Source organism: Budorcas taxicolor, chromosome 12, assembly GCF_023091745.1.
Source record: "Budorcas taxicolor isolate Tak-1 chromosome 12, Takin1.1, whole genome shotgun sequence".
NCBI lineage: Eukaryota > Metazoa > Chordata > Mammalia > Artiodactyla > Bovidae > Budorcas > Budorcas taxicolor.
This window is the reverse complement of record NC_068921.1, coordinates 31,705,154-31,729,379: the sequence shown is the minus strand read 5'-3', so window position 1 is coordinate 31,729,379 and position 24,226 is coordinate 31,705,154. Positions and strand designations below refer to the sequence as shown.

The window sequence follows — 24,226 nt, the reverse complement described above, 5'->3', positions numbered from 1 at the left end:
CTTTTAGGAAATAGGAGCCAGGGTATCCTGACTGACAGCCCTACACCGGGGTGACCATGAGCTTAGAGGGGGTCACCTCCTCAGCTACACCCTGATAGGAGCCTTAGAGAAGCCATCAGTTTTCTTCATTCACTTTTCTTCCTAGTGAAAGGCTGGTCAGCGGAGGAAGGGTGATTGGAGAAATTTTATTTAAAAAATCTTTAGGGAAATGTTCGGGGTGGTAAAGAACTCGCGTGCCAATGCAGAAGACGTAAGAGATGGAGGTTTGATCCCTGGGTTGGGAAGATCCCCTGGAGAAGGAAATGGCAACCCATTCCAGTATTCGTGCCTGGAGAACCCCATGGACAGGAGCCTGGCGAGTTATAGTCCATGGGACCGCAAAGAGTCAGACACAACTGAAGCGACTTAGCAGCAACAGCAGGAGGGACTACAAATAACCTCCTTTAATTCCAGAAGATTCAAGGAGTCTTAAGGTATTGACTCCAGTTGCTCAGGGAAGCATATGTCAAGCTACGGCTATGTATTGTTTGCAATAAGGAGAGCAGATTACTATATCACAGTCAACAGAGAGATGTCCAGGTGGCCTTCAGGGCTGGATGGCGGGGAATCGCATTAAGCAGAAATTCTAGACCAAGTCAGACCTAAGTCTGGATCATGGTTTTGCAACTTTCTGGTCATGGGAGGCAGGATGACAACATGGGGAGAATTATGTCATAGGAAATGGATCAGAGGCCTTGACTGGTCTTTCTAATTCCTCGAATACTTCTGAAATCACTGGGTCATGTCAGCCCAAGGAATTACTCTTAATAAATTCGGCCTTGGTGTCATGCCACCAGTCACCACAGAGGAGGTGGTAATGACCAACCCTGTGACACACACAGTCTGGAGTGGAAATGTGGTTGAGGAACTCGTTGCCTACAGCCCACAGAGAAGGAGAGGAGAAATCACTTTTCTCGGATCTCAGTTCCCTGAAAAATTGTATTTCTCTTGTTTTGCCTTTATCTCATGGGCCCCTTCTTCTTGCAAATGTCTATTTTGTGTCTATCTTTGACAACTAGCAAGTAAAGCATGTGGGCCATATCTCTGTCTTATCCTGTCTTCATCCAGATTTGCTAAATAATGAATTATACTTTTCACAAACCACCTTGAATTCTTTGGGCATGGATGTGTTCTTAACTCAGTATCACCCTCATGTCTGCTGATGCAAAAGGACCTTCTCTGAATTATTTCCTTTTTGTTTTTTAATCCCTGTAAGAAAACTAGTAAGACATGGTAACATAGGGCTGCTTCCTTTGTTGGCAATGTTAAGATGCGGTGGAAAATGGTAAAATCTTCAGATTATTCAGGAAGTTAGAGGAGTTGTCTAGCTTGGTCATAGCTTTTCTTCCAAGGAGCAACTGTCTTGTGTCTTTTAATTTCATGGCTGCAGTCACCATCTGCAGTGATTTTGGATGCAGTGATTTTCACTTGTTCCTTGGAAGAAAAGCTATGACCAACCTAGACAGCATATTAAAAAGCAGAGACATTATTTTGCTGACAAAGGTCTGTCTAGTCAAAGCTATGGTTTTTCCAGTAGTCATGTATGGATGTGAGAGTTGGACTATAAGGAAAGCTGAGTGCTGAAGAATTGACGCTTTTGAACTGTGGTGTTGGAGAAGACTCTTGAGAGTCCCTTGGACTGCAAGGAGATCAACCCAGTCCATCCTAAAGGAAATTAGTCCAGAATATCCATTGGAAGGACTGATGATGAAGCTGAAACTCCAATACTTTGGCCATCTGATGTGAAGAGCTGACTCATTGGAAAAGACCCTGATGCTGGGAAAGATTGAAGTTAGGAAGAGAAGGGGGCAACAGAGAACGAGATGGTTGGATGGACATGGATTTGAGCAAGCTACAGGAGTTGGTGGTGGACAGGGAAGCTTGGACCATGCAGTCCCTGGGGTCGCAAAGAGTCAGACATGACTGAATGACTGAACTGACTAGAGGAGTTGTAATATCCTAGACCTGGCTGCACTGGTGATTCTGCCTCAGCTCTTGAAACCCTCATTGCCCCACATCCTGTCCAGCCTACCACAGCACGTAGGCTCTGGACATTTACTGGCTTGTGTTCAGTTGTCTTCTGATACTTTTCCACGCATTTGACTTTTCAATAGCCGTGTCCTTAATAACAGAAGGAACTGAATCTTGTACTTCTTTCGGAGGACATGATTCTACTTCTTAAATGGACTGCTGCTGCTGCTGCTAAGTTGCTTCAGTCGTGTCCGACTCTGCGTGACCCCATAGATGGCAGCCCACCAGGCTCCCCTGTCCCTGGGATTCTCCAGGCAAGAACACTGGAGTGGGTTGCCATTTCCTTCTCCAATGTGTGAAAGTGAAAAGTGAAAGTGAAGCCGCTCAGTCGCATCCGACTCTTAGCGACCCCATGGACCGCAGCCCACCAGGCTCTTCCGTCCATGGGACTTTCCAGGCAAGAGTACTGGAGTGGGGTGCCATTGCCTTAAATGGACTATATGTGAACAAATTAATTTTTATTGAATCAAATGGTGCTAGTAGTTATTAGCTGCTGGTTAGTTATCTTCTATTAGCCTAGAAAGTGCTTCTGCACATGTCAGCATCATTGTTTGTGTAGAAACTCTCCAACACTATTTGCTTGTCAGATGCGGATCCCATTATGGTGAGTCTGTCCTGGGTCATTAATGCTCCTCCTTGGGAGTGGACAGCCCAACACGGCGCTAGGTTGAGGGGGATGTGTGAGGTCACTGGAGGGTCAGCAGTGCCCTTTCTCAGCATGTCTGAGGTGAGTGATGGATGGCTGAGTTGACACCCATGTGAGGTTGAGTCCATGTCTAGTCTGCTCTTGTTAGGCCAAGAAGACTGGCTCTTCTTGTTGGGTCTTCACTCAGTGAGAAACACTGTGCTCTTCTGCTGGTCCCCAGGTAGCTGGGCTAAGCCCTAAGGTTATGATGATAAGTAAGACCTAGACCCTGCTCTTAAGCAGCCCTCAGTCTGGTCAGATAATCACTGCTAACATGAACGACCTGTCTGCTGTGTACCAGGCATTGCACTGAGCATCTTACAAATTAATTTCTTTGGAGTAAATCACCATGGTTAGAAGACCTGTCCAAAGATGCAAGCATGTTTTGTGGGGGAACATGAACCCAATGTCAGGGACTGTTTTGTCAGACTGTCAGCATTCGCTGGACACTTCTGTGTATCTGATGCTAGAGAGGGAAGTAGCTTTGCAGTGGGTGGCCCCAGAGCAACCAAAAACAACTATAAGCAAACAGATTTGGGCTAAGTATTTGGGCTAAGTACTACTGGACTGCACATGCATGCTAAATTGCCTCAGTCATGTCCAACTCTTTGCAACCCTATGGACCACAGCCTGCCTGGCTCCTCTGTCCATGGGATTCTCCAGGCAAGAATACTGGAGTGGGTTGTCCAGGGGAACTTCCCGACCCAGGGATCAAACCTGTATCTCTTATGTCTCCTTCATCGGCAGGCATGTTCTTTACCACTAGCGCCACCTGGGAAGCCCCACTACTGGGCTAACTAAGTACTTTTATGCATTTTATCTCATTTAATCCCCCTAAACAACCTTAGGATGTCAGGAAACTTGGACCCAGAGAGGCAGTTCACTTTGCCCAGAATCACACAGCCAGCAGGTGGTAGGAGCCAGGATGTGTAGACTCCAGAGCCCGTGAGCTTCAACTCTGGGCTACACTGCCCTTCTGCCTTCTCATGCCTTTTAAAATTGTTCTTGATGTCATAACACAGGCTTTTCAAAACATACTTGCTTTCTGGGTCATGAGTTTTTGAGCAAAAAATATTTGTTTTAATGTCTACATGGTTGTGCATAATGACAGATGAAGTGCATGGATGGTGATGTGATAGAAGGCCACTCGTCTGCAGTCTCTGGCATATCAGCCAGGACTGGCTTCCCAACGAGATCCTGGGAACTCTCTGGGCCTCATCTCTGAAATGGTAGTAACTACAGTCCTTGTCTCATAGAAGTTCTGTAAGAGTTAAATGAGAGCCAGTACATATAAAGCACTTACTCTTTGTTTTTCAGTTGCTAAGGCATGTCTGACTCTTTGCAACCCTATGGACTGCAGCACGCTAGGCCTCCCTGTCCTTCACTACCTCCTGGAGTTTGCTCAGATTCGTGTCCGTTGACTCGGTGACGCCATCCAACCATCTCATCCTCTGCTGCCCTCTTCTCCTCCTGTCCTCAATCTTTCCCAGCATCAGGGTCTTTTCCAATGAGTCAGCTCTTCGCATCAAGTGGCCAAAGTTAGGTGCTTAATAAGTTTCAATAATAAGGAAAAAAAAAACAAACCCCAGGCCATACAGTCTACTGACCATAATCTTCCATTTGGCTGTAAGTAGATTCTAAATACCATTTCTCTTTCCCTCACCTCACTTATCCAGACTTTCACACTCACAAAAGAGGATTTCTCAATGAGGTAGCAATCTGTGATTCTCTCACATGTTTTCAGTGATGAGGACAAGGCATGTGGACCACGAAAGGCCTAAGAAAAAGGGATAATAAGCAGCCACACAACTTTCTAAAAGGCCTGAGTGCAAACCTAAGACTCTGATCTTCAGACATGGAAGGTGAGCTCTGGAGCCGTAACATGCATGACATGGGCTAAGGACGGGAGTGCGACCCCGCCGCCCCGACGCTGAGTCTGTACAAGCTCATCATTCTGTAAGTGCCATGGGGGCGGGAGGTAGCCAAAGAGCAGGACACCTGGGTGGCAGCCAGGGAAGGTGAGCTGGAGCAGAATGACTGGCTGGCAAAGTTTTAGCCTCCATTCAAGAAGACCTAGGTTGGGTCCAAACCTCCCTTTCCAGATCTTCATTTTACCTCGTCCTGGTGAGCCAGCCAGTGACTCTCTAAGCATCTTCTCTTCGACCCCTCCCCATCATTCCCCTGTGTCCCTCTATCAGATCTGTCCTCTCCCTTCCCGTCTGATCCCCCCATGACCTCCCATCTACCTTAGGACCCAGATCTCTGCCGCGGCCTCACCATGGTGCTCCCTCTTAACTGCCGTCCATTGAAACCATGTGGGTTTGTTTAGTCAACCAGAGTATAAGCACCTCCCTGGAGGAGGAAATGGCACCCCACTCCAGGATTTTTGCCTGGGAAATCCCACGGACAGAGGAGCATGGTGGGCTATAGTCCATGGGGTCACACAGAGTCAGACACGACTGAGCATGATAAACACCTTTCAGCAGGATGCAATACAATGTTGTGGTGAAAATAAGAATAACAGGAATTACAAATATTTTCTAATTTTCCTTGTTATGGCTTCTTAGATACACTCATCATTTAAAAGTGGACAGTTCACTTCCAAATACATGGGGTTTTTGAAGTATCTTTGATATTAATTTCTCATTTAAATGCTTTCTTTTCTGCAATCACATGCAGTGTTTTTTTCAGTCTTTTAATTTTCAAGGCTTTCAATGGCTAAGTCAAAGAATCTCTCTTGGTAAATGTCACATTACACTTGAAAATATGTGGGTTACTTTCAAACATCTTTTGATAGTGATTTCTAACAATTCCCCAGTGATAACAGACTCTGTATGATTTCAATATCATAAGACCATGAAATTTTTGCACCTTGATTTATGTCCCTGAATATGTGTCAGTGTCTCCTGTTTTATACCTATGGGAACTTGAATAGAACTTGCATCCTGCTGTTGTGTTAAAATTGTATAAATCTTCATTATGTTGAATTGGTTCATAGTGCTTCTCAGGTCTACTGTATCCTTCTAATTTTCTGTCTATTCATTCTATTAATTTTTGAGAGTCTGATATTGAAACTACAATGAAAAATCTTATCTACCTAAAAAATAATCATAATGTATTTAACTTTGTTCTGTATTTTCCAAGTCTCCTGTAAATGTGCTAGCATACTTTCATAATCTAAAAAAGAATAAACAGGAATAACAAGCAGACAGAAATTTGAGACTTGGGTCTAGTCCTGGGCTTGCCACCATCTAGCTATGAGGGGAAGAATAATGATCTTCAAGCTTCAGTTTCTTATCTATGAAACAAGCTCTCTTTAATCTCTAAAATATTTTAAGTTCTTAAAATTTTTTTAAAGTAGAGTTGCCTTACAGTGTGTTAGTTTCTGCTGTACAGCAGAGTGAATCAGCTATACATATCCACATATCTACTCTTTTTTAGACTCTTTTCCCATATAGTTCATTACAGTATTGAGTAGGGTTCCCTGTGCCATACAGTAGGTCCTTATTATCTATTTTATATACATGAATGTTTATACATAAGTCTCAATCTCCCAGTTTATCCCTCCTCTGTCCTTTCCCCACTGGTCACCATAAGTTTGGTTTCTACATCCGTGACTCTATTTCTGTTTTGTAAATAAGTTCACTTATACCATTTTTTAAGAGTCCACAATATCATATGATATTTAGAATGTCTTAAACTCTTCAGTGAATGAATCATTCAAAGTGACTAGATCCAGGCACGCAGAGGCTGAGGCCCGCACCTCCACGTCCCCTTTCGTCAGCTGTAAACCCTTATGCGTTCTCATCCTTTTATGCATTCATCTCCTTTCATCAATCTTCCATGAGGTTCGTGAGGCCTGCTGAGGGCTGAGTGTGTGCTGAATCCTGACCCAGAAAATTAACCCTGAACCACGAATGGGAGGGAATGGGACTTCCCTGTAGGAGATGAAACACGCCTGCGTGGTGGGAAAGCCACAGAGGCGGCAGCGCTATTCGCGGAGCATGCCAGTTCCCTGCTTGATTCGCTGTCCTCCTGAGGTTGGTCCTATGCAGGCTCGCTTGTCCCCGTGGGATCTCTGCCCCTCAAAGGGTCTACTCCCTCTGCAGGTTTGGGGCCTGAACCAGCTTCATTCACATCATCCCTGGTTCCCAGAGAGATCGTGAGATTGGAGTCAGATGCCCCCAACGGCTGCTAAGTTCTTTCTTCTTTCCTCCCCCAGCCCCAGTTCAACTTTAACCCAGTGGACTCTGAGATCTCTGGTGACAAGAGTAAACCCGAAAAGTGAGGCCAGAGCTCTCCCAAACCTGTCCCCTCGAGAACTTCTGTTCCTTCCTCTAGGGACCTGCACCGATCCACCGTGGCTCACCAACAAACAGTAACCTTCTGAAATGCCAACCTACTTAGCCTCTTCTATCCCAGATCTGAAAACACCTGAGAGACAAAATTCTGAGCTTCAGTTTCCCTATGGGGAAATTGTGGCCATCGTGTAGAACTGTTGCACAGATTAGGGGTAATGTATGGAATGGAACGCACACAACTTTGGCCCTATAAAGGATCATTGGTTCAATCTCTTACAGCTATCATCATGAAGTAGTCAACTGCATTCAAGGTGACAAAACATCCCATGAGGATTCTAGAGAAGGTATGAAGAAGTGAATATTGAAGCTCATTAGAAAGTACCACCTGGACCCCAGTCTAAACTGATCACACGCTTCCTTCTAGTCCAGTCCACCAGGTTCTGCTTTTTCACCTAAAAGGGCAGTGAAGTTTATTAGGTTGGCCAAAAGGTTCATTTGGCTTTTTCCATAATATATTATGGAAAGATGTATTGGCCAACCCAATACATGAAAACCACAGACCAAGGTCCATGTTTCAAGAAACAGTCTCTCCAGCCCATGGATACATAAGATGTGCCTTTCCAAGGAAAGGTGCACGTTTTACAAGGGGTTTGTTTACATATTATCTCAGGATCTTGTGTCAGGATAGGAGTTTCTAGATTTGGTCATGAAAATGCTCATTCAATTAAAAAAAAAAAAAATCTGTGGACATGGGCCAAAGACAATTGGGGCGGTTCTGCCAGTGTTCTGGAGGAATCTCCCCAAATTGTGGGTTGCTACCTTCTGGTCTTCCTACTCCGGGGAAGCTAACATTGAACTTTGCTCAAAAGATCCCTCTAAAAATCACCCAGCAAGACTTCCTATGACTCAGCCTTTTGGTTCAATTTAAACACACAATGGAACGTTTGATAGGAATTACAGGAGACAGTTAATTCATTAGCAACAATTATTCATTGGACTCCCTGTATGCCTAGGAAGAGTGGGGAATGAGGAAAATCTCACAAAGGGTAGGAAAGTGGCAAAAAGGCATTGGCAAATGAGCTCGCTCTGTTTTGAGATCTCTGCATGAAATATTAATAAAGGCTGTTGTTGGAAGACTCACACGGGTGGCAAGGACTTCCTTATCCCATCATTATATAACAGAAGGCAAGACATTTCCCAAGTGACGTTTTGGCTTGTGATGAAAGCTTCTTGGGGGTGGCCAGATTTACCCTACTGTTGTTAAAGCTCAAAGTCCTATTCAGGTGGGCTTGGGTGAAGTGGTCATCTTTTAAGTCCTTGTTTTGATTTGAGGTTTTGCGTGTGCCAAGTTAAAATTCTCTGGAGCCTGTCTGACTTGAGTCTGCCTAGGTATACCCACATGAGACGTGGGTACAAATTGTATACTTAGAAGCAGTGTGATAAATATTAAAGCGTGAAGTATGTGATCAAATTTCCAAAAGACAAGGTCATCTTAAATTACAGCTTCTCTCTGACATTGACCTACATCTAGCCTCAGGAGAGGTTGGCTTTTCCAGTGCTGAAACCAGTAAAACTTGTATTTTGTAGCTAGAAAAATCAGATACGGGATGTAAAATTGTTTCAGCATAAAAAGAATAGACAGCCATGCTGGTAGTCAATTAAATTTGGGTCCTTGAATATATTTCTCATTAACTACCATTAATGATTGTTTTGTTTTTGCCCTGTTAATTTTACATACCCCACTGGTGCACAAAACTGCTTCTCCCAAATGATCTAGATCTAATACATCCTTAATGCTTCAGGCCTTCCTTTCTCTGCCAATTTGGTGATGTAAACAATAGAGAAATGCAATTAGGCAACTTCTCAGAGTTCCTAGAGGCCTCTGCCTCCGTATTTTGTAGGCCAACCCCGTCTCCTCTCCCCCACAAAACACTCCCCCTCACTGCCCTTGCAAGAGTGTTTCAGAAATGGAATGTCAAACCGTGTGGCAGGGAATATAATTCCCTTTCTTTTTTTAAAAATTGAAGTAGAGTTGATTTACAACGTGTGTGTCAGTCATTCAGTTGTGTCCAACACTTTGCAACCCCCATGGACTGTAGCCCACCAGGCTCCTCCGTCCATGGGATTTTCTAGGCAAGAATACTGGAGTGGGTTGCCATGCCCTTCTTCAGAGGATCTTCCTGACCCAGGGATTAAACCCGGGGCTCCTGCATTTCAGGCAGATTCTTAGCCGTCTGAACAATGATGTGTTACAGGGAACACTTTTGGGCTGGGCAAAATGTTTGTTTGGACTTGGATGGGTAGGGTGGGGAGGGAGGTGAGAGGGGGATTCAGGATGGTGGGGACACATGATTCATACTCATGTATGGTGGAAAGTAGCACAATATTGTTAAGTAATAATCCTCCAATTTTAAAATAAATTTTTTTAAAGCTTGGATTTTTCCATAATATCTTATGGAAAACCCAAGCAAACTTTTTGGGCAACCCCGTATTTTCTATCAAACACCTAAACACAGAATTATTTGAGACTCCAAATTTGATTTGCTTTAAACCTTTGGAAGTAGTTCCTTGAGATTCCATGGATGTCTATCAGGTTTTCTTAGCAAACCCACCATTCTAACTAAGAAAGCAATAAAGGATACTCTACCCATGGCACCTTCCATGAGATGAGAATCCCGTTACACTGCATGTGTTCTGAAAGACTGCACTGGCAAAAGGCCAAATGGAACAAGCAAGGTTTTAGGGCTAACTGGGCAAAGAACGCCAATGCCTTGGTCTGTACGGGCTGGACAGGACGACAGAGGAAAATAGCGGCAGTGGAGGAGTTGCTACACTGTTTTCCTTAATGAGTGATTATCAACATTATAATTACTGCGTCAATTCTGCACCACGGCATACACCATTGCATGTAAGACTTTTCTTAACAACCGCTCAGCATTGGTAAGTTGTTGTTGTTGTGCATTTGGCCCTGACCTTCAGAGTTAATCCTGAGGTCCAATGGCTTTATAATTTGTAAGAAGTGGAAGGGAAACAGTGTGCAACCACTAGGAAATTATTTCAAGCTCTTCAGAAAAAAGAAAACGTCATTTTAAGTGGTTGTCTCACTTCACTCGTTAACTCACTGGGTATTATAGGAAAGGGGAAGCAGGGCAGTTACCATTCACAGAAGGGGAAACTGGAGCCCAGATTAAATAACTGGCCAAGGTCACACAGAAGTCAGGGACAGGGCCAAGAATAGAACCCACTTCCTTCATTCCCAGGTCTCCATGCCCAAGACTGTGGCAAAGAGACACTGCAGGTACATATATAGAGAGGATACAGAATCACCCAGTGGGTTTGACTTTACATCATTAAATTCTAAGCACAAAATGTATGTATCTTTGTTTTGCTCAATTGGTATCAGTAGATGTGGAAAGTCTATTTAGACTGAATACGAACCATGTGCACAATGCATTGTAAGATACAGGTAATGTCAACACAGTGTATCAGATTTCTCTACAGATTTTTATGAGTCACAGATAGCTGGTGAAGGAAACGAGACTTTCACAAGAACCCAATATACCTAACATTTTCCATCAAAGCATGATGACACAGATGTGTTGCAACTCTATTGTAATCTATTAGTGTTGTTGATGACTTGGAAATGATAATTTGTGATGCTAAGAAGGGGAGAATTACAGTAGCCTCTGGTCTAAAGAATGTCTGTTCTAAAACCCAAACTGCCATCCTTAAAGGCTGCTGGCCTTGAACCTCCTTACATTAAAGAACCAGATTCAGTTCAGTTCAGTCACTCAGTCGTGTCCGACTCTTTGCGACCCCATGAATCGCAGCACGCCAGGCCTCCCTGTCCATCACCAACTCCCAGAGTTCACTCAGACTTATGTCCATCGAGTCAGTGATGCCATCCAGTGATCTCATCCTCTGTCGTCCCCTTCTCCTCCTGCCCCCAATCCCTCCCAGCATCAGGGTCTTTTCCAATGAGTCAACTCTTTGCATGAGGTGGCCAAAGTACTGGAGTTTCAGCTTCAGCATCAGTCCTTCCAAAGAACACCCAGGACTGAAAAGAACCCGATTGCCCTTCTCCAATTTCTCCTGGCTTCCTCAAATTCATCCTCCCCGTTCCCCACAGAGAGGCCCCTTCCAAACAGCCCCATATTGTTCCTTTACAGAGCATCCTCCATGGAGGAGGCGGCCTTATCTGAGCAATTTTTCTATGAGACTGGACCAGCACTGTGACAGAGCTCACCAAGGACTGTGAGATTGCAACCAGCTCACCTTGTGGGTGGTTAATAGTTCTACTTAGTTCTTTACAACCCGGGTTGGAGGGTGTGTGTGTGGGGGGTGAAGTTCTAAAAATCTGGCAGGAGTCAGCTCTCTTACATCCCAGTGTACCCTACCCCAGCTTCAGCCAACCCGCAAGTCAGAACCACTTCCTCCCATGACGGGAAACAATGAATGCGGCTGGCCCCAACTCCCCTGTTATACACTTGTGTTCATTCTTACTTTTGCCTACCTCATCTATCTTGCTTTCTTCTTCTCTGTTTCTGAAAAATCATAAATTCTGTTTTCCTCGATTCTGCAACCCAGACCTACTAGATCTCTATTTCTAAAGCACAGCAAAATCACATTTTACTTTCCACAGTCTTAGTGCTCATTTCTCTGAAATATTAGGTAAAAGTTCTCACGGTTGTGAAACTAGCTTTCCAGTAGGGAGAAAAATGTTTTCCAAGTTCCTTGAAAGTTTTGGAGCCTTACTTGGAGACATTTACCCTAATGCAAGCAATAATTACAACCTTGCAAGATTCCCATGGCACTCTATACCTTTCTCAAACACACTGCCTTATTTGAGCCTTATATACTCCCTATGAAGTGTATGTAATCACCTCTATTTCATATGAACAGAAGCTGTAAACTACACATGTGGAAAGTACTATAAGCTCACCACCCTTCTGAGTGCTCCCTGGTTTATGCTTAGGCTGACATGGGGCAAGTTAGGACAATCTATTTAGAAGTCTCACCAGTTGCTAGAAGTGAGAGAAATCCCACATTCCACCTCATTTGGTATTACAGTAGAAAAATCTGCCTGCAATGAAGGAGATGTGGCCCGAGCCATGGGTTCAATCCCTGGGTTGCGAAGATCCCTTGGAGAAGGAAATGGCTAACCACTCCACTATTCTTGCCTGGAACATTCCATGGACCAGGGAGCCTGGGGGTTACAGTCCATGGGGTTGCAAAGAGTCAGACACAACTTAGCGGCTAAACACACACAATAATAACAATGTTTTTAAAAATTCAAAACAGTCTGCTTCTTCTACTACTTTACTATCAAGATATGCAGAGAATTAAAAGGTGGGGAAGATTCTACTGTATTTTCCCGCAGCTCATTATGTATGTGAGTTTAAAAGTAACTACCTTTCCCCATCCTTAACGTCTTAGGACAAATTCTAGGTCAATCAACAACCACAATGTCATTCAGTTTGAGCATAGCTTAGCAGCTTACCACATTGTTTTTAAAGGAGGCAATTTTTGTTAAATTTATTTAAGGCTTGAACAATTCCAATCATTTTTAAAAATATATTTATTGGGCTCCAGGAAACTATACAGTAAGTCTGAATCTCTTTAGACTCATTAACCAGTTGGCCACTTTAAACCAATGAATAGTTTTGAGGTACTTAAACACATTCTGACCTCAAAACTAATGCTTTGGTGTGGTCCATAGATAGATATATCTCTTAACTAGAACCTAAAAATTAAATACCAAGAATTATTCTACATATTCAAGAGTAATATGTATATATTAATCATGTACTCTCTTTTGACAAAGAGGCACAGATAACATTCTGCAAATATGTACTGTGTAACCCAGAATAAGTAAGATTTTTACAATCCATGCACTAGAACACCCATTATTCGAATGTCACTATCTAAAATTCCTGCCTGCAAGTGAATCTAAGTATATAAAAATCGTTCATATAAAGACATACTTGAAAAATTTTAGTAGTAAAAGAGGGCTTGTCTGTCAGTGTGAGCTCTGATCTCTCTGCAGGGTGAAATCAAGTTTTTCTATTTGCTCTCTAGTGTACAAAGGTCCCATGTATCTTTCTGAAGTATCTACATTAAATGCATTGATTCAACCATCAAGCATCCAAGTTGGACCTGACACAGGTAAGCTACTCAGCCTACTGGCTTAAAAAATGAGAAGCTCTTAAGGATATGCACATTTCCTGCATTTCAAGCACCAATTTATTTGTAAGTGAATCATCACTAAAAGAGTGAAAACTTGCATTTGTGATCTGTCTTCTGAGTAGGAAGAAAGAAAGAAAAGAAAGCCTTTAGCATTAAGAGAATATGTCAGATGGCCATCAAACATTTACAGAAGATTTAAGGTACTGCTCTCAATCTTTGAGAGAGTTCCAAGAGGAATAAGATATCTTTCTAGGCTTTGGCAAGCATACTTCGTAAAATGGGAGAAGGATCCTCCTTACCACAGAGGAACTGGGAAAAAAAGGTAATGTTTATAAAGTTTCACTTCAGTTGACCTAATTCCCAAAACCATATTTTGTTAGCATTATTCAAACATAACTTTATAATATTATGTTCTGTCACTCATAATTCTTATTTTCTAACATAGTCATTAGCTCTAATCCTGAATAGAAATGAAATGTTAGATTTGCTACTGTCAGATCACAATAAGAATATTCTTAAAAGGCTATGTTATTCTATAACAATTCAACTCTATACACTTATCCAAAACTAAAAGCTTAAGTTAGTTATTCTAAATGCATTTGCAAATAGTTATTGTTTAGTTGCTAAGTTGTGTCCAACTCTTTGCAACTCTATGGACTGTAGCCCACCGGGCTCCTCTGTCCATGGAATTTCCCAGGTAAAAATACCTGAGTGGGTTGCTATTTCCTTCTCCAGGGGGTCTTCCCAACCCAGGGATCAAACCTGAGACGCCTGCATGGGCAGGCGGATTCTTTAGCACTAAGCTACCTGGGAAGCCCCAGTTGCAAGTTAGGTTAGCACAAACATCAAGGTCTTAAAGAGTCCATAAATATGGATGTCTATTTCCAAATCAGCAAAATAATAAAATCTCAGTATATTTTACTTTCTTTGGGGTTAAATAATCACAGTGGTAGAGAAGGTATTCCAGATCTGTGAGTTCCCATATTTCTATTCTTAGCAAAGGATTCACCCATATAAGAAATCAGATGTGTGAAAACAGCCACTTCTCAGGAATTACACACTCACCCAGGAACTTTCACAATCAGGATAATATGCCTTAAAAGATTGAAACACGAGATAAAGACAGGCTGAAATTGCAGGAAGTATCTAGAAAACCAAATAGCCTCTTCTGTTCATGCTAGAATTATATTGTGTTTATTTATCAAGCTAATTAAAAAAAATAATAGCAACTCTCCCAACGACTCTACAGTGGGACGAAAAGCAATAAAGGAAACATTTTGGCCTAATGCTAATTGTTGAGCAGTCTCACTACTATCTGACTATTGCACCCATCAATTCTATTTGTGTACCTTCAAATTCACTCCCATGAACTATCAGGTATCAATCCCCTAGGCTAAACAGTAATGGAAAACAGCAAACAGGGCTCGGTCATCAACAGGAAGCAAGGAAACACTGCAAACACACCCCAAGCATCTGTGTATTCAGACAGGATGCTGAATCAGCTCATAGCTCAGAGAATACAAGTGTACTCACACCTTGTGATGTAACAGTGGTGTCAGCAAAGGGCTGTTCATACTGAGGAGGGAGGAAAGAGTCTGAGAAAGTCAGGAAGGTTTGTGGAGAAGGTGACCCCACTGATGAGCCTGGGAAGATAAAGATGGACCTCTCAGGGGGCAGAAAGCACGTGGAAGGTCACTCCAAGTGTAAGAGCACACACAGAGCCTAGGTAAGGCAATGATCACCAGTGGTGGGAAGATCTGATGTCATGCTCGATGTTTTTGGAGTGCTAAACAGGGGGACCAGTAACTGATGTAGTGATGGAGCCGAAGTCTGGGGGTACCCGGTTGGAAAACAAGAGATGGGAGTTCCAACACGAGTTCCAAAGAGTGGCTCAGAGGGGGACCCTCATTCTGTCCCTGTGCTCCCAGTCTAGAACTATTAGAATTACGACATGGTTACCCATGGTAAGGAAGAAGCGTAGGTAGACTGCCTACCTTTTCCCAGGGCAGGGGAAGCCTTGCCTGCTGTGGACCGCACATCCCAAGTGCCGACTCCCATCTGTGGCCGTGAAAGACCCTGGAGTCCAGATGTTGAAGAGCATTCGAAAGTCATTTGAGAAACAAACTGTGCCTACCTTGCGTTGGAGTGATTATGGGTACAGGGGTGCCAGAACCACGTGATGGCAGGCATGGGGACTCCGTAAATGGTGCAGGTCAGGATCTGTCTGCTGCCCAGTGGGTACAAGATCGGATCCGGGAATGATGATACAGCCTTTTCGTAAATCTGGGGTTTCACTGAAAAGAGAGAACAGGACAGAGGTGGAGAACTGGTCGAACGACTGGACCACAACACCAAGGACCACGTTCTCGCTGGCTTTGATGTCAAGGAGACAAACGTGGATGAAAACCAAACCTGTGTAACTGTCATCTTAATGTCAATTGAAAAGCAATAGATGTGTTTTGATTCCATGGTACGTACGTTCTGATCACAATGATAAAAAAAAAAAATCACATTGCTACGTGAGATAAGAAGCAACCATGAAATAGTTGGGATGGGGGCATAGTGGTTTTTAAAACAATTGAAAATTTTTTAATTTTCTTATACTGACTTTAAAAATCAATTATTAGAGTACAGTTGCTTTATAATGTTATGTTAGTTTCTACTGTACAGCAAACTAAATCAGCTATATCCTTTTCTGGATTTCCTTCCCATTTAGGTCAGCACAGAGCACCAAATAGGGTTCCCTATTATAGACAGCAGGTTCTTATTCATTATCTATTTTATTTACTGGCTTTTGACACAAACTGTCACTAATTTCACCTCCACCAGAACCAAAAGAAAATTTGACAAGCTTGAACGGTGAACTTACCATTGACAATCAGAGTGACAGTGAAGTTTTTGAACACATTCGCATGCTTTACGCCCAGCAAGATTGTGTAATCTCCTGCATCTTCGGGAGTCACATCTTTGATAATCAATGAATAGCCGCAAATCAGATAGCGGGCAGACTTCTCAGTGGCCAGTGACCCATCTTTTAACCTGTGGTTAAGCACAGGATCAGTAAGTTATTTCACACCACCTCTTAGATAACACGTTAACATTGCCATGTAAGGATGCGAGCTCCAGTTTAGACATCTAGAGCCCTGGATTCCTCAACAGCCACTTAAAACATTTAGACACTGACTTAAGTAAAGCCCAGTGGGGGAATTTTAGATCGGGAAGCAATGCTTTGTTGATTGGCAAAGAGGAAGAAGTAAGCTGAGGGAAGAAAGACAAGCGATGATTTAATGTACCCACATGGATGCTGCTTGCTACTGTGACTTAAGTATTAACCCAGAAGCACAGGCTGATTCCATCTGAGATGTTTTTTCAGAGTTCTCCATGAGGCTCCATCGCAATACAAGGGTCATTGTAAGTCAGATCAACTAGATCACTTCTCCAGATAAAAACAAAAATAGACTTTCCCATTGTGGCCTCATGTGGAGTTCTTATTAGTTATATAAATGGTCACACCAGTTGTCCCTTTCATAAGCTATAGTGAAATCAAGATTATCAAGGTTCTTTCCTCTGGGAAAGATTAAGGCACAAAACTCACAAACAAAAGGTATAAACTTAAAAATAATTTTTTTTAAACTTTAAAGACAGACTCAATGCCTAGATATCACTCAATTGCATACAGAAACGAGAGTTGGGCTGGAAGGCTCACCCTGGCTCTGCCACTGTATGCCGTGAACTTGACTAAGTCATTGATTCTCAGTTTCTCCAAGTTTCTCAAAGATCTCTTAACTGTAAAACTCTGTGATTCCATTAAGTGGCACAGTTCTTTCAGCGGGCATTTTTCATGGGCTTCCCTGGTGGCTCAGTGGTAAAGAATCTGCCTGTCAGTGCAGGAGATGCAGGTTTGATCCCTGGGTCGGGAAGATCCCCTGGAGAAGGAAATGGCAACCCACTCCAGTATTCTTGCCTGGGGAATCCCATGGACAGAGGAAGCTGGTGGGCTACTACAGTCCATGGGGTCACAGAGTCAGATATGACTGAGTGACCAAACAACAAGTAGGAATTTATTGTGTTCTGCATAAAGCTGTAATGTTAGCAGTGGCATTGGTTCATAGGCATGCAAACAAATTCTAATTCCCAGTAGGTCTCATTTCCAAAGCAGCAAAATGCGTGATTTTAAACCACGCATTTTGCTGTGATTATAAATCCCATTTTAGTATTACTTTAAATTATTTCTTATGAACAAGTCATTACTTTCAAAATTGGGTTTGTTTGTTTGTTTTAGGTCTTTGCTACTTAGCTACTGGAGAAATTAGCAGTGTTGAACAGAGGACTATGTACTTCCTAGAGTGGAGTGTATATTTCTATTGGAATAACATACATTCATAGGAAATTTACTATTAAACTTTTTAGATGTTATGAAACAAAACCTCTCTTCTATTGCAACGACAAGAAGGGACATAGCACAAAGTCTCATTTTCTCTTTAATGCCCTATTAACGATGCAGAGGAAAACTAAAATGCTACACCCATTTGATATTGAAAGCAAAACAAGCTCTGGTTGAGATTCTATATTGTGTGGGTTGTTTTCCTAATCAGTTGTGTACTATACTCTTTGGAATGCAATGGCTTGGGCCAAAGATCCTGGCATTTAGAAATGATTTCACAAAATGATTGCAGATTATCAACAGATTACATTGTTTTACATCAGGTGTTAGGTTCGCATTTAAAAAAAAAAGTTGCTTAAATCGTTTCTGAATATGCAAACTTCCAGCCAGAAAACCTTTTAATTAGTTCAAGTAGGGCCATGGGTGCACCCCTGCCACCAAATCAGTCTTGTCTCTATTAATGTTTAATTTTAAAACAAGACTGGAACTTTCAGCCCAGCTGTACCTAAAAGAATTATTTTCCGATTATAAGAGAATTATTATCCTCATCACAAGGGCCCACTTCTTCAGGGTTAATAGAGCATGTTACATCCTCAAGATCCTTCCTAGTCATTGCTCAACATACTCCATTCAGAGGAGGTTGACATCATAGGAAGGTTTAGAGGCAGAAATTTGGTCGCTGGGAGTGAATGACTAAACCGCCATGAGCACACAAAACACCCTAACCCTTGCTCTGTCCTGTTACCTTATTTGTCCTCCCCATCAGCCCTTCCCACTCACTCCGCTCCGAGCCTAGAAATCAGCCCAGACCCTAGTCTTCCACTGTTGTCTGGGAAATGTATATCGTTTCTTTTCAGGAATTCAAGTCTCTCAAGGCTCCTGCATCTTCCTACTGACAAAGCATGTCTTAAGCTGCGAGGAACATGACTGTGATCCTACCAGGCAACTTCTGGAGTGGGGAACGCCTTCACTCTCATGGAGAGCCGGTAAGACCGCTTGCCAGCCACAACCTCAAACACCCGCTGCTGTTGAGGCCTCATAGTGATGAATGCCTTGTCTTTGAAAGAAGAGAGAAATCCATTAGAAAAGATTATCTGTAAACAAAACCGAACCAAAACCCCATTCAAGGAGGGTGCAGCCAGGGAGGAAATGGAACTGAATTACTGGTGGCTCAGATGGTAAGAAGCTGCCTACTATCCGGGAGACCTGGGTTTGATCCCTGAGTTGGGAAGATCCTCTGGAGAAAGAAATGGCAACCCACTCCAGTATTCTTGCCTGAGAAATCCCATGGACAGAGGAGCCTGGTGGGCTACAGTCTATGGGGTCACAAAGAGTCAGACACAACTGAGCAACTAACACACATGCTCAAGTACTGATCAGTGAATAAAACTATTTAGAAGTACCCAAACAAGTGAAATATTTGCAAAATCAAATGGTCCCTGGGACATAAAAGCCCAGTGGCAGGGCAACAGATATACCTTACACATCTATATTATAACAAAACATATAAAGTCATCACTTCTAAAAAATAACAACCTGGCCAATATGAGTGCCGTGGGAGAAAGTTGTTCTATGTGCTCTAGAACAACTAATTTGATATAAAACATCAACTGGAGCAAGTCAAAAGAATATCAAAGGCATTGGTAGAACTGTCCTCCAGCTTCTGCTCCTTACAAGGTTATCTTTTCAATGGCAGAAATAAAATTAGGTTTTTAAGACTTCTGAAGAGGCTAAAGTATTTTCTTGACAGAATTTGCCTATTGGAATTAAACAATAATATCAGGATTTCATGGGAATAAAATCAGGGATAAAAGGACATCTGTTCTAAGTAATTTATCACGGCGCATTTTTCTCCAAATCAGTATGATCTCAGAAATTTCTTCCAGAAGTTAAAGGTAAAAATGATGGTATTTTTCTGTTTTGTTCATGTAAAGTGAAGTGAAAGTCACTCAGTTGTGTCCAGCTCTTTGCAACCCCATGGACTGCAATACATGGACTGCAGCCTGCCAGGGTCCTCTCTCCATGGGATTCTCCAGGCAAGAATATTGGAAAGGGTTGCTATTTCCCTTCTCCAGGTGATCTTCCTGACCCAGGGATTGAACTTGGGTCTCCTGAATTGCAGGCAGATTCTTTACTGCCTGAGCCACCAGGGGAGCCCAATGCAACACTAAACAAATAACTTCATAGATTCTAATATGATCTAACTGACTTATTATCCACAATAAATTTGTAAGGGGAAGATACTTGACTCAGTGCAAAAGTATTACAGTTGAAGAACACTTAATGTGATTTGCACTTGGGCAGGCGGTGAAGGGAGATAAAGTTGTATTTTTTCATGACAGGCTACCTCCTTTCCAAAAGAAAATTTACATGATTTATAGAACTGTACTTCCCCCTACCCCAAATCTGCAGTGACTAGAAAGCAGCAAAGGGTTGCTTACCATATATATGCACCGAGGCGTTAACAGACTTGAGTGACAGCCCGCTTCTCACACGACAAGTGTAAAGCCCTTGGTCTTCCTTCTGCACTTTGTCAATAACGAGGATACTGTAGAATACATTATTGTGGGGACTGCGTTGGTCAATGCGTTGCCTTATACTGGCTCTCTTATTTACCTAGAAAGAAAATGTATAACAGATGTAGCAGTAGTCATGGGTTGCGTGTAGAGTTATAGCATTTCTAAAATGATTCCTACAATCTGTAATTTTCTGCTAAGAGGCAAACCCACTCAGAGCAAGCTGCTCAGAACCACAGCTCTGTCTAGACATGTTTCTAACACGTGCCATAGCGCCCTGATTCAGCACTTCAGGTTCTTCAAATGGGCTTTCACATGTACACTATTCTTAACAGTTCCTTGCAACAAGCCAGTGAGATTGGTGAGGTTATTGCCTTTTTGCAGATAAAGAAATCAAAGCATCAAAACACTGACCAGAGTAGCCTGGGAACTTGGGTCTTCTGAGTACAAATCTGATGCTTCCCTCTAGCACCTCTCTAAGCAGTAACCTGTTCCATAGGCAGCGACATCGGACACAAACGCAGGCAATGACTGTCTTTAGTATGTGGACTCATGGCAGGCTTTCTCCTAATAAATCACCATGTTTGAGTTTTTTTGGGGCTTTTTTTTCTTCCTTCTAGAAATGAAAGATGATGAGTCCTGGCTACATCTATTAGGGTTTAATGATCCATGTTTCATTATTTCACTATTTGAGCAAGGCTTGCCAATTTCTGCTAAGCCTCATGAAATGGGTCTGGGGACCTGCAAAGCCCTTGGCAAGTTTTAGCCAACAGTCGAGGGGTGGGGTCGGTCCCATGTTTGCAGGCCTCGGGCTCAGCACTGCACCCTGGCCACAATGATCCACTCCCGGTTTTGCGAAGATGAGGTCACAGTGTCTTTTCCTTTCATTGTTCGCTCCTTTCTTTTTCTTGCTCTTTTTTCAAGCATTGCATTTTATAACACATAATATGTTATTTCCTCCTCTCAGTTTGTCCCCGTGAGGAGGCATGGAAAAGGACTCTGGGAGTTGGCCAGACTGGTCTCTGGGTCTTGACCTTAGCTCTCCCTCTGTGCCATGCTGGATAAATTCTACCTACCTGTTGGCACAGATGCGTTAAACAATTCTCTCCCTTTTTGGCAGCAACCACAGAGAAGATGTCAGTCATTGCCATCAAAAATAAGAAAATTGGTCCCTACGTGCCAGACTGAGGGACCTTCAGCAATTCTATTCGTGTTGATATTACTTCTCCCTTCTCCCTTCAGCATCAATAGGTGGTAAAAATATGATTAAAAAATGGGATGTTTTTGTAGTCTCAAAAAATTTTCCTACTCTACCATGAAGAAATATGGCAAATACCACCTTAACCATGGGACCAAGACGGCATCGTGTACTGCCAGCTATGACATTGAGAAGGACAACAACATCACTTCTATTGCGCACCTGCCCAAAGTACATGGCCTGAGTCTAATAATTAGAAAAAAGACCAGAAAACCCCCCAAATAACGGGTATTCTACAAAATAACTGCTGTATTTCAAGGAACGGAGGGCTTTCCTGGTGGCTCAGATGGTAAAGAGTCTGCCTGCAGTGCAAGAAACTCGGGTTCGATCCCTGAGTCGGGAAGATCCCCTGGAGATGGAAACGGCAACCCACTCCAGTATTCTTGCCTGGAAAATCCCAAGGACAGAGGAGCCTGGTGGACTACAGTCCACGGGGTCACAGAGTCAGATACGATTGAGCAACTTCACTTCAAGGAAGAGAGGAAGAGAGGGAAGGGGTCCTTTAAAAATCAACACAACAAAAGAGATAAAAATACCGAGGGCCTAGTCCAGGTTAAAAGAAGACTAAGGAGAAATATTACTTTGTCAACAAAGGTCCATCTAGTCAAGGCTATGGTTTTTCCAGTGGTCATGTATGGATGTGAGAGTTGGACTGTGAAGAAAGCTGAGAGCCAAAGAATTGATGCGTTTGAACTGTGGTGTTGGAGAAGACTCTTGAGAGTCCCTTGGACTGCAAGGAGATCCAACCAGCCCATTCTAAAGGAGATCAGTCCTGGGTGTTCTTTGGAAGGAATGATGCTAAAGCTGAAGCTCCAGTACTCTGGCCACCTCATGCGAAGAGTTGACTCATTGGAAAAGACTCTGATGCTGGGAGGGATTGGGGGCAGGAGGAAAAGGGGACTACCGAGGATGAGATGGCTGGATGGCATCACGGACTCGATGGACGTGAGTCTGAGTGAACTCCGGGAATTGGTGATGGACAGGGAGGCCTGGCCTGCTGCGATTCATGGGGTCACAAAGAGTCGGACACGACTGAGCAACTGAACTGAACTGAAAGAGATAGGACATCCAAATGGCAAGATAAGATTCTAGATCAGAAATTTTGTGCTGGTTGCTGCTCTTCTTCCCACATTTGGTAACATCTTCATTGTTTCTGCCTTGGTATCCTAAAACTGCCTCTGGGTTTTACAACAGTCTTGTCAGCAGCCACAGGCTATTTAAGTGAAAATGAAACAGGTTAACAACTTAGATCTTTAGTCCCACAAACCACACTCCCCAGGCTATTAGGCGTCTGTCGTGTCGCGGAATGTACTAGACCTCTTCCATCACAGAAAGGCCTATTGAACAGGGCCGCTTTCAAAGTGATGGACAGTCAACAGACGTATCACCATAGGCTTACAGCAGCACCACTCAAAGGATAAAAAATTCCTTCCCTCCTTACATGTATTAAGAATATATGGCTTCTAGCAAAACCCAGAACAAATTGCCACGAGTTGTAGCAATCTTATTTCAACCATTTTCTAAAAAATACCTTATGACTAATGAGTCTTTAATATGTCCCTATGGAGTCTTTGCGGTACCTTTTGTTGCCAGTTTATTCTGTTTTCCTAGCAAGAAGTATGAATATTGTACATCACAGGGAATATAGCCCAGTATTTCGTAATAACTGTAAAGAGAGCATAATCTATAAAAATTCTGTATCACTATGTTGCATACCTGAAGCTAAACTAACGTTGTAACTCAGCTGTACCTCAATTAAATAAAACAGTGGCTGGGGACTGCCGCACTCACCTTAATTCTACACACGCCATCTAATACATGCTATGTAATGTATACATAAATTAATCATAAGCTAACTTTGTGACTGGGCCACCTGAATGATGTAACCAATGGTTTTCCTGGGATCTGAACCTGGGATCAGACACATAAAAAATGGTGCTGGACTCACTGTCGGACGATTCTCAATAGTTTATCAGAGATTCCCCCTGTATACATATTTAAAACAAAGATTGTTTGCAAGGATGTTTAATTTGAACAAGGGAACCCAACTCAGGCTTCATTCTTTTCATTTTTCTGAAAGACAGAATCACTTCTTTGTCCCTTGACAAACGGAATATTCGGTGGCTGGGTTACATTATCTTTCCCAAACATGCTCCAATCAGGTGCCTGCCTGTCTGCCGGTCTCTTCAATTAATGCGCCGACAAAAAACTTTTTGCTGTTGTTGTTACAAAAGATAGCCCCTGCCTGGCATGTTGTGATAAATTTCTTTCTCATCTCTAAATCCTAGAGACTCGTTTCCAAGGATGAAACAATTCCCTTTTCCATCCAGAATCGTGCAATAGAAACACCAGCCTATACACTTCCAAACAAAACCTCCAGACATCAAAAGACGGTATCTCTGCAGATCATACTCACAACACGTCAGGGAAGAGAAGCACCCGAACCAAACCCAAAGCTCCTTTATTGACTCTGCCAGAGGCATCAGAACATTCTGCATTTTCTCCCTCACTTCAAAAACTCAGTTTAGCATCTCACTTGCAAAAACGAAATACTGTCCTATAGAAGAAGTAGAAAAGGAGGTCACTCACTTCTCCAGGGTATCTCCAGGTCATCGCAACTCTTGTGTTCAATGGGGTGGTAGCTGTGCAGTTGAGGGTGAGCCTATGGCCTCTCAGTAGTTTGACTGGGCTTGGTGTGCTTATCCAGACATCTGTGATTATGTTGGCTGCAAGCATAAGAAGTCATGTTAAAACAAACAAACAAAAAAAATCAACGTTTCATTAAGCAGATAAACCCTTGAGCATCCCGGCATATGTTTATGCTTC

At 42.8% G+C, this 24,226-nt stretch overlaps 1 protein-coding gene across 2 annotated transcripts in view; it reads right to left on the bottom strand.

Annotated features, from left to right (window-relative positions):
* Window positions 1–24,226, bottom strand: part of FLT1 (fms related receptor tyrosine kinase 1) — a 207,153-nt gene that overhangs the window by 114,214 nt on the left and 68,713 nt on the right. For both annotated transcript variants that reach the window (XM_052649905.1, XM_052649906.1), the window contains 5 exons: window positions 23,990–24,126; window positions 20,068–20,242; window positions 18,566–18,683; window positions 16,112–16,281; window positions 15,377–15,536 (listed from right to left, as the gene is read on the bottom strand). In XM_052649905.1, the coding sequence (XP_052505865.1) occupies window positions 15,377–15,536; window positions 16,112–16,281; window positions 18,566–18,683; window positions 20,068–20,242; window positions 23,990–24,126 (760 nt within the window). The remainder of the gene's footprint in view (window positions 1–15,376; window positions 15,537–16,111; window positions 16,282–18,565; window positions 18,684–20,067; window positions 20,243–23,989; window positions 24,127–24,226) is intronic.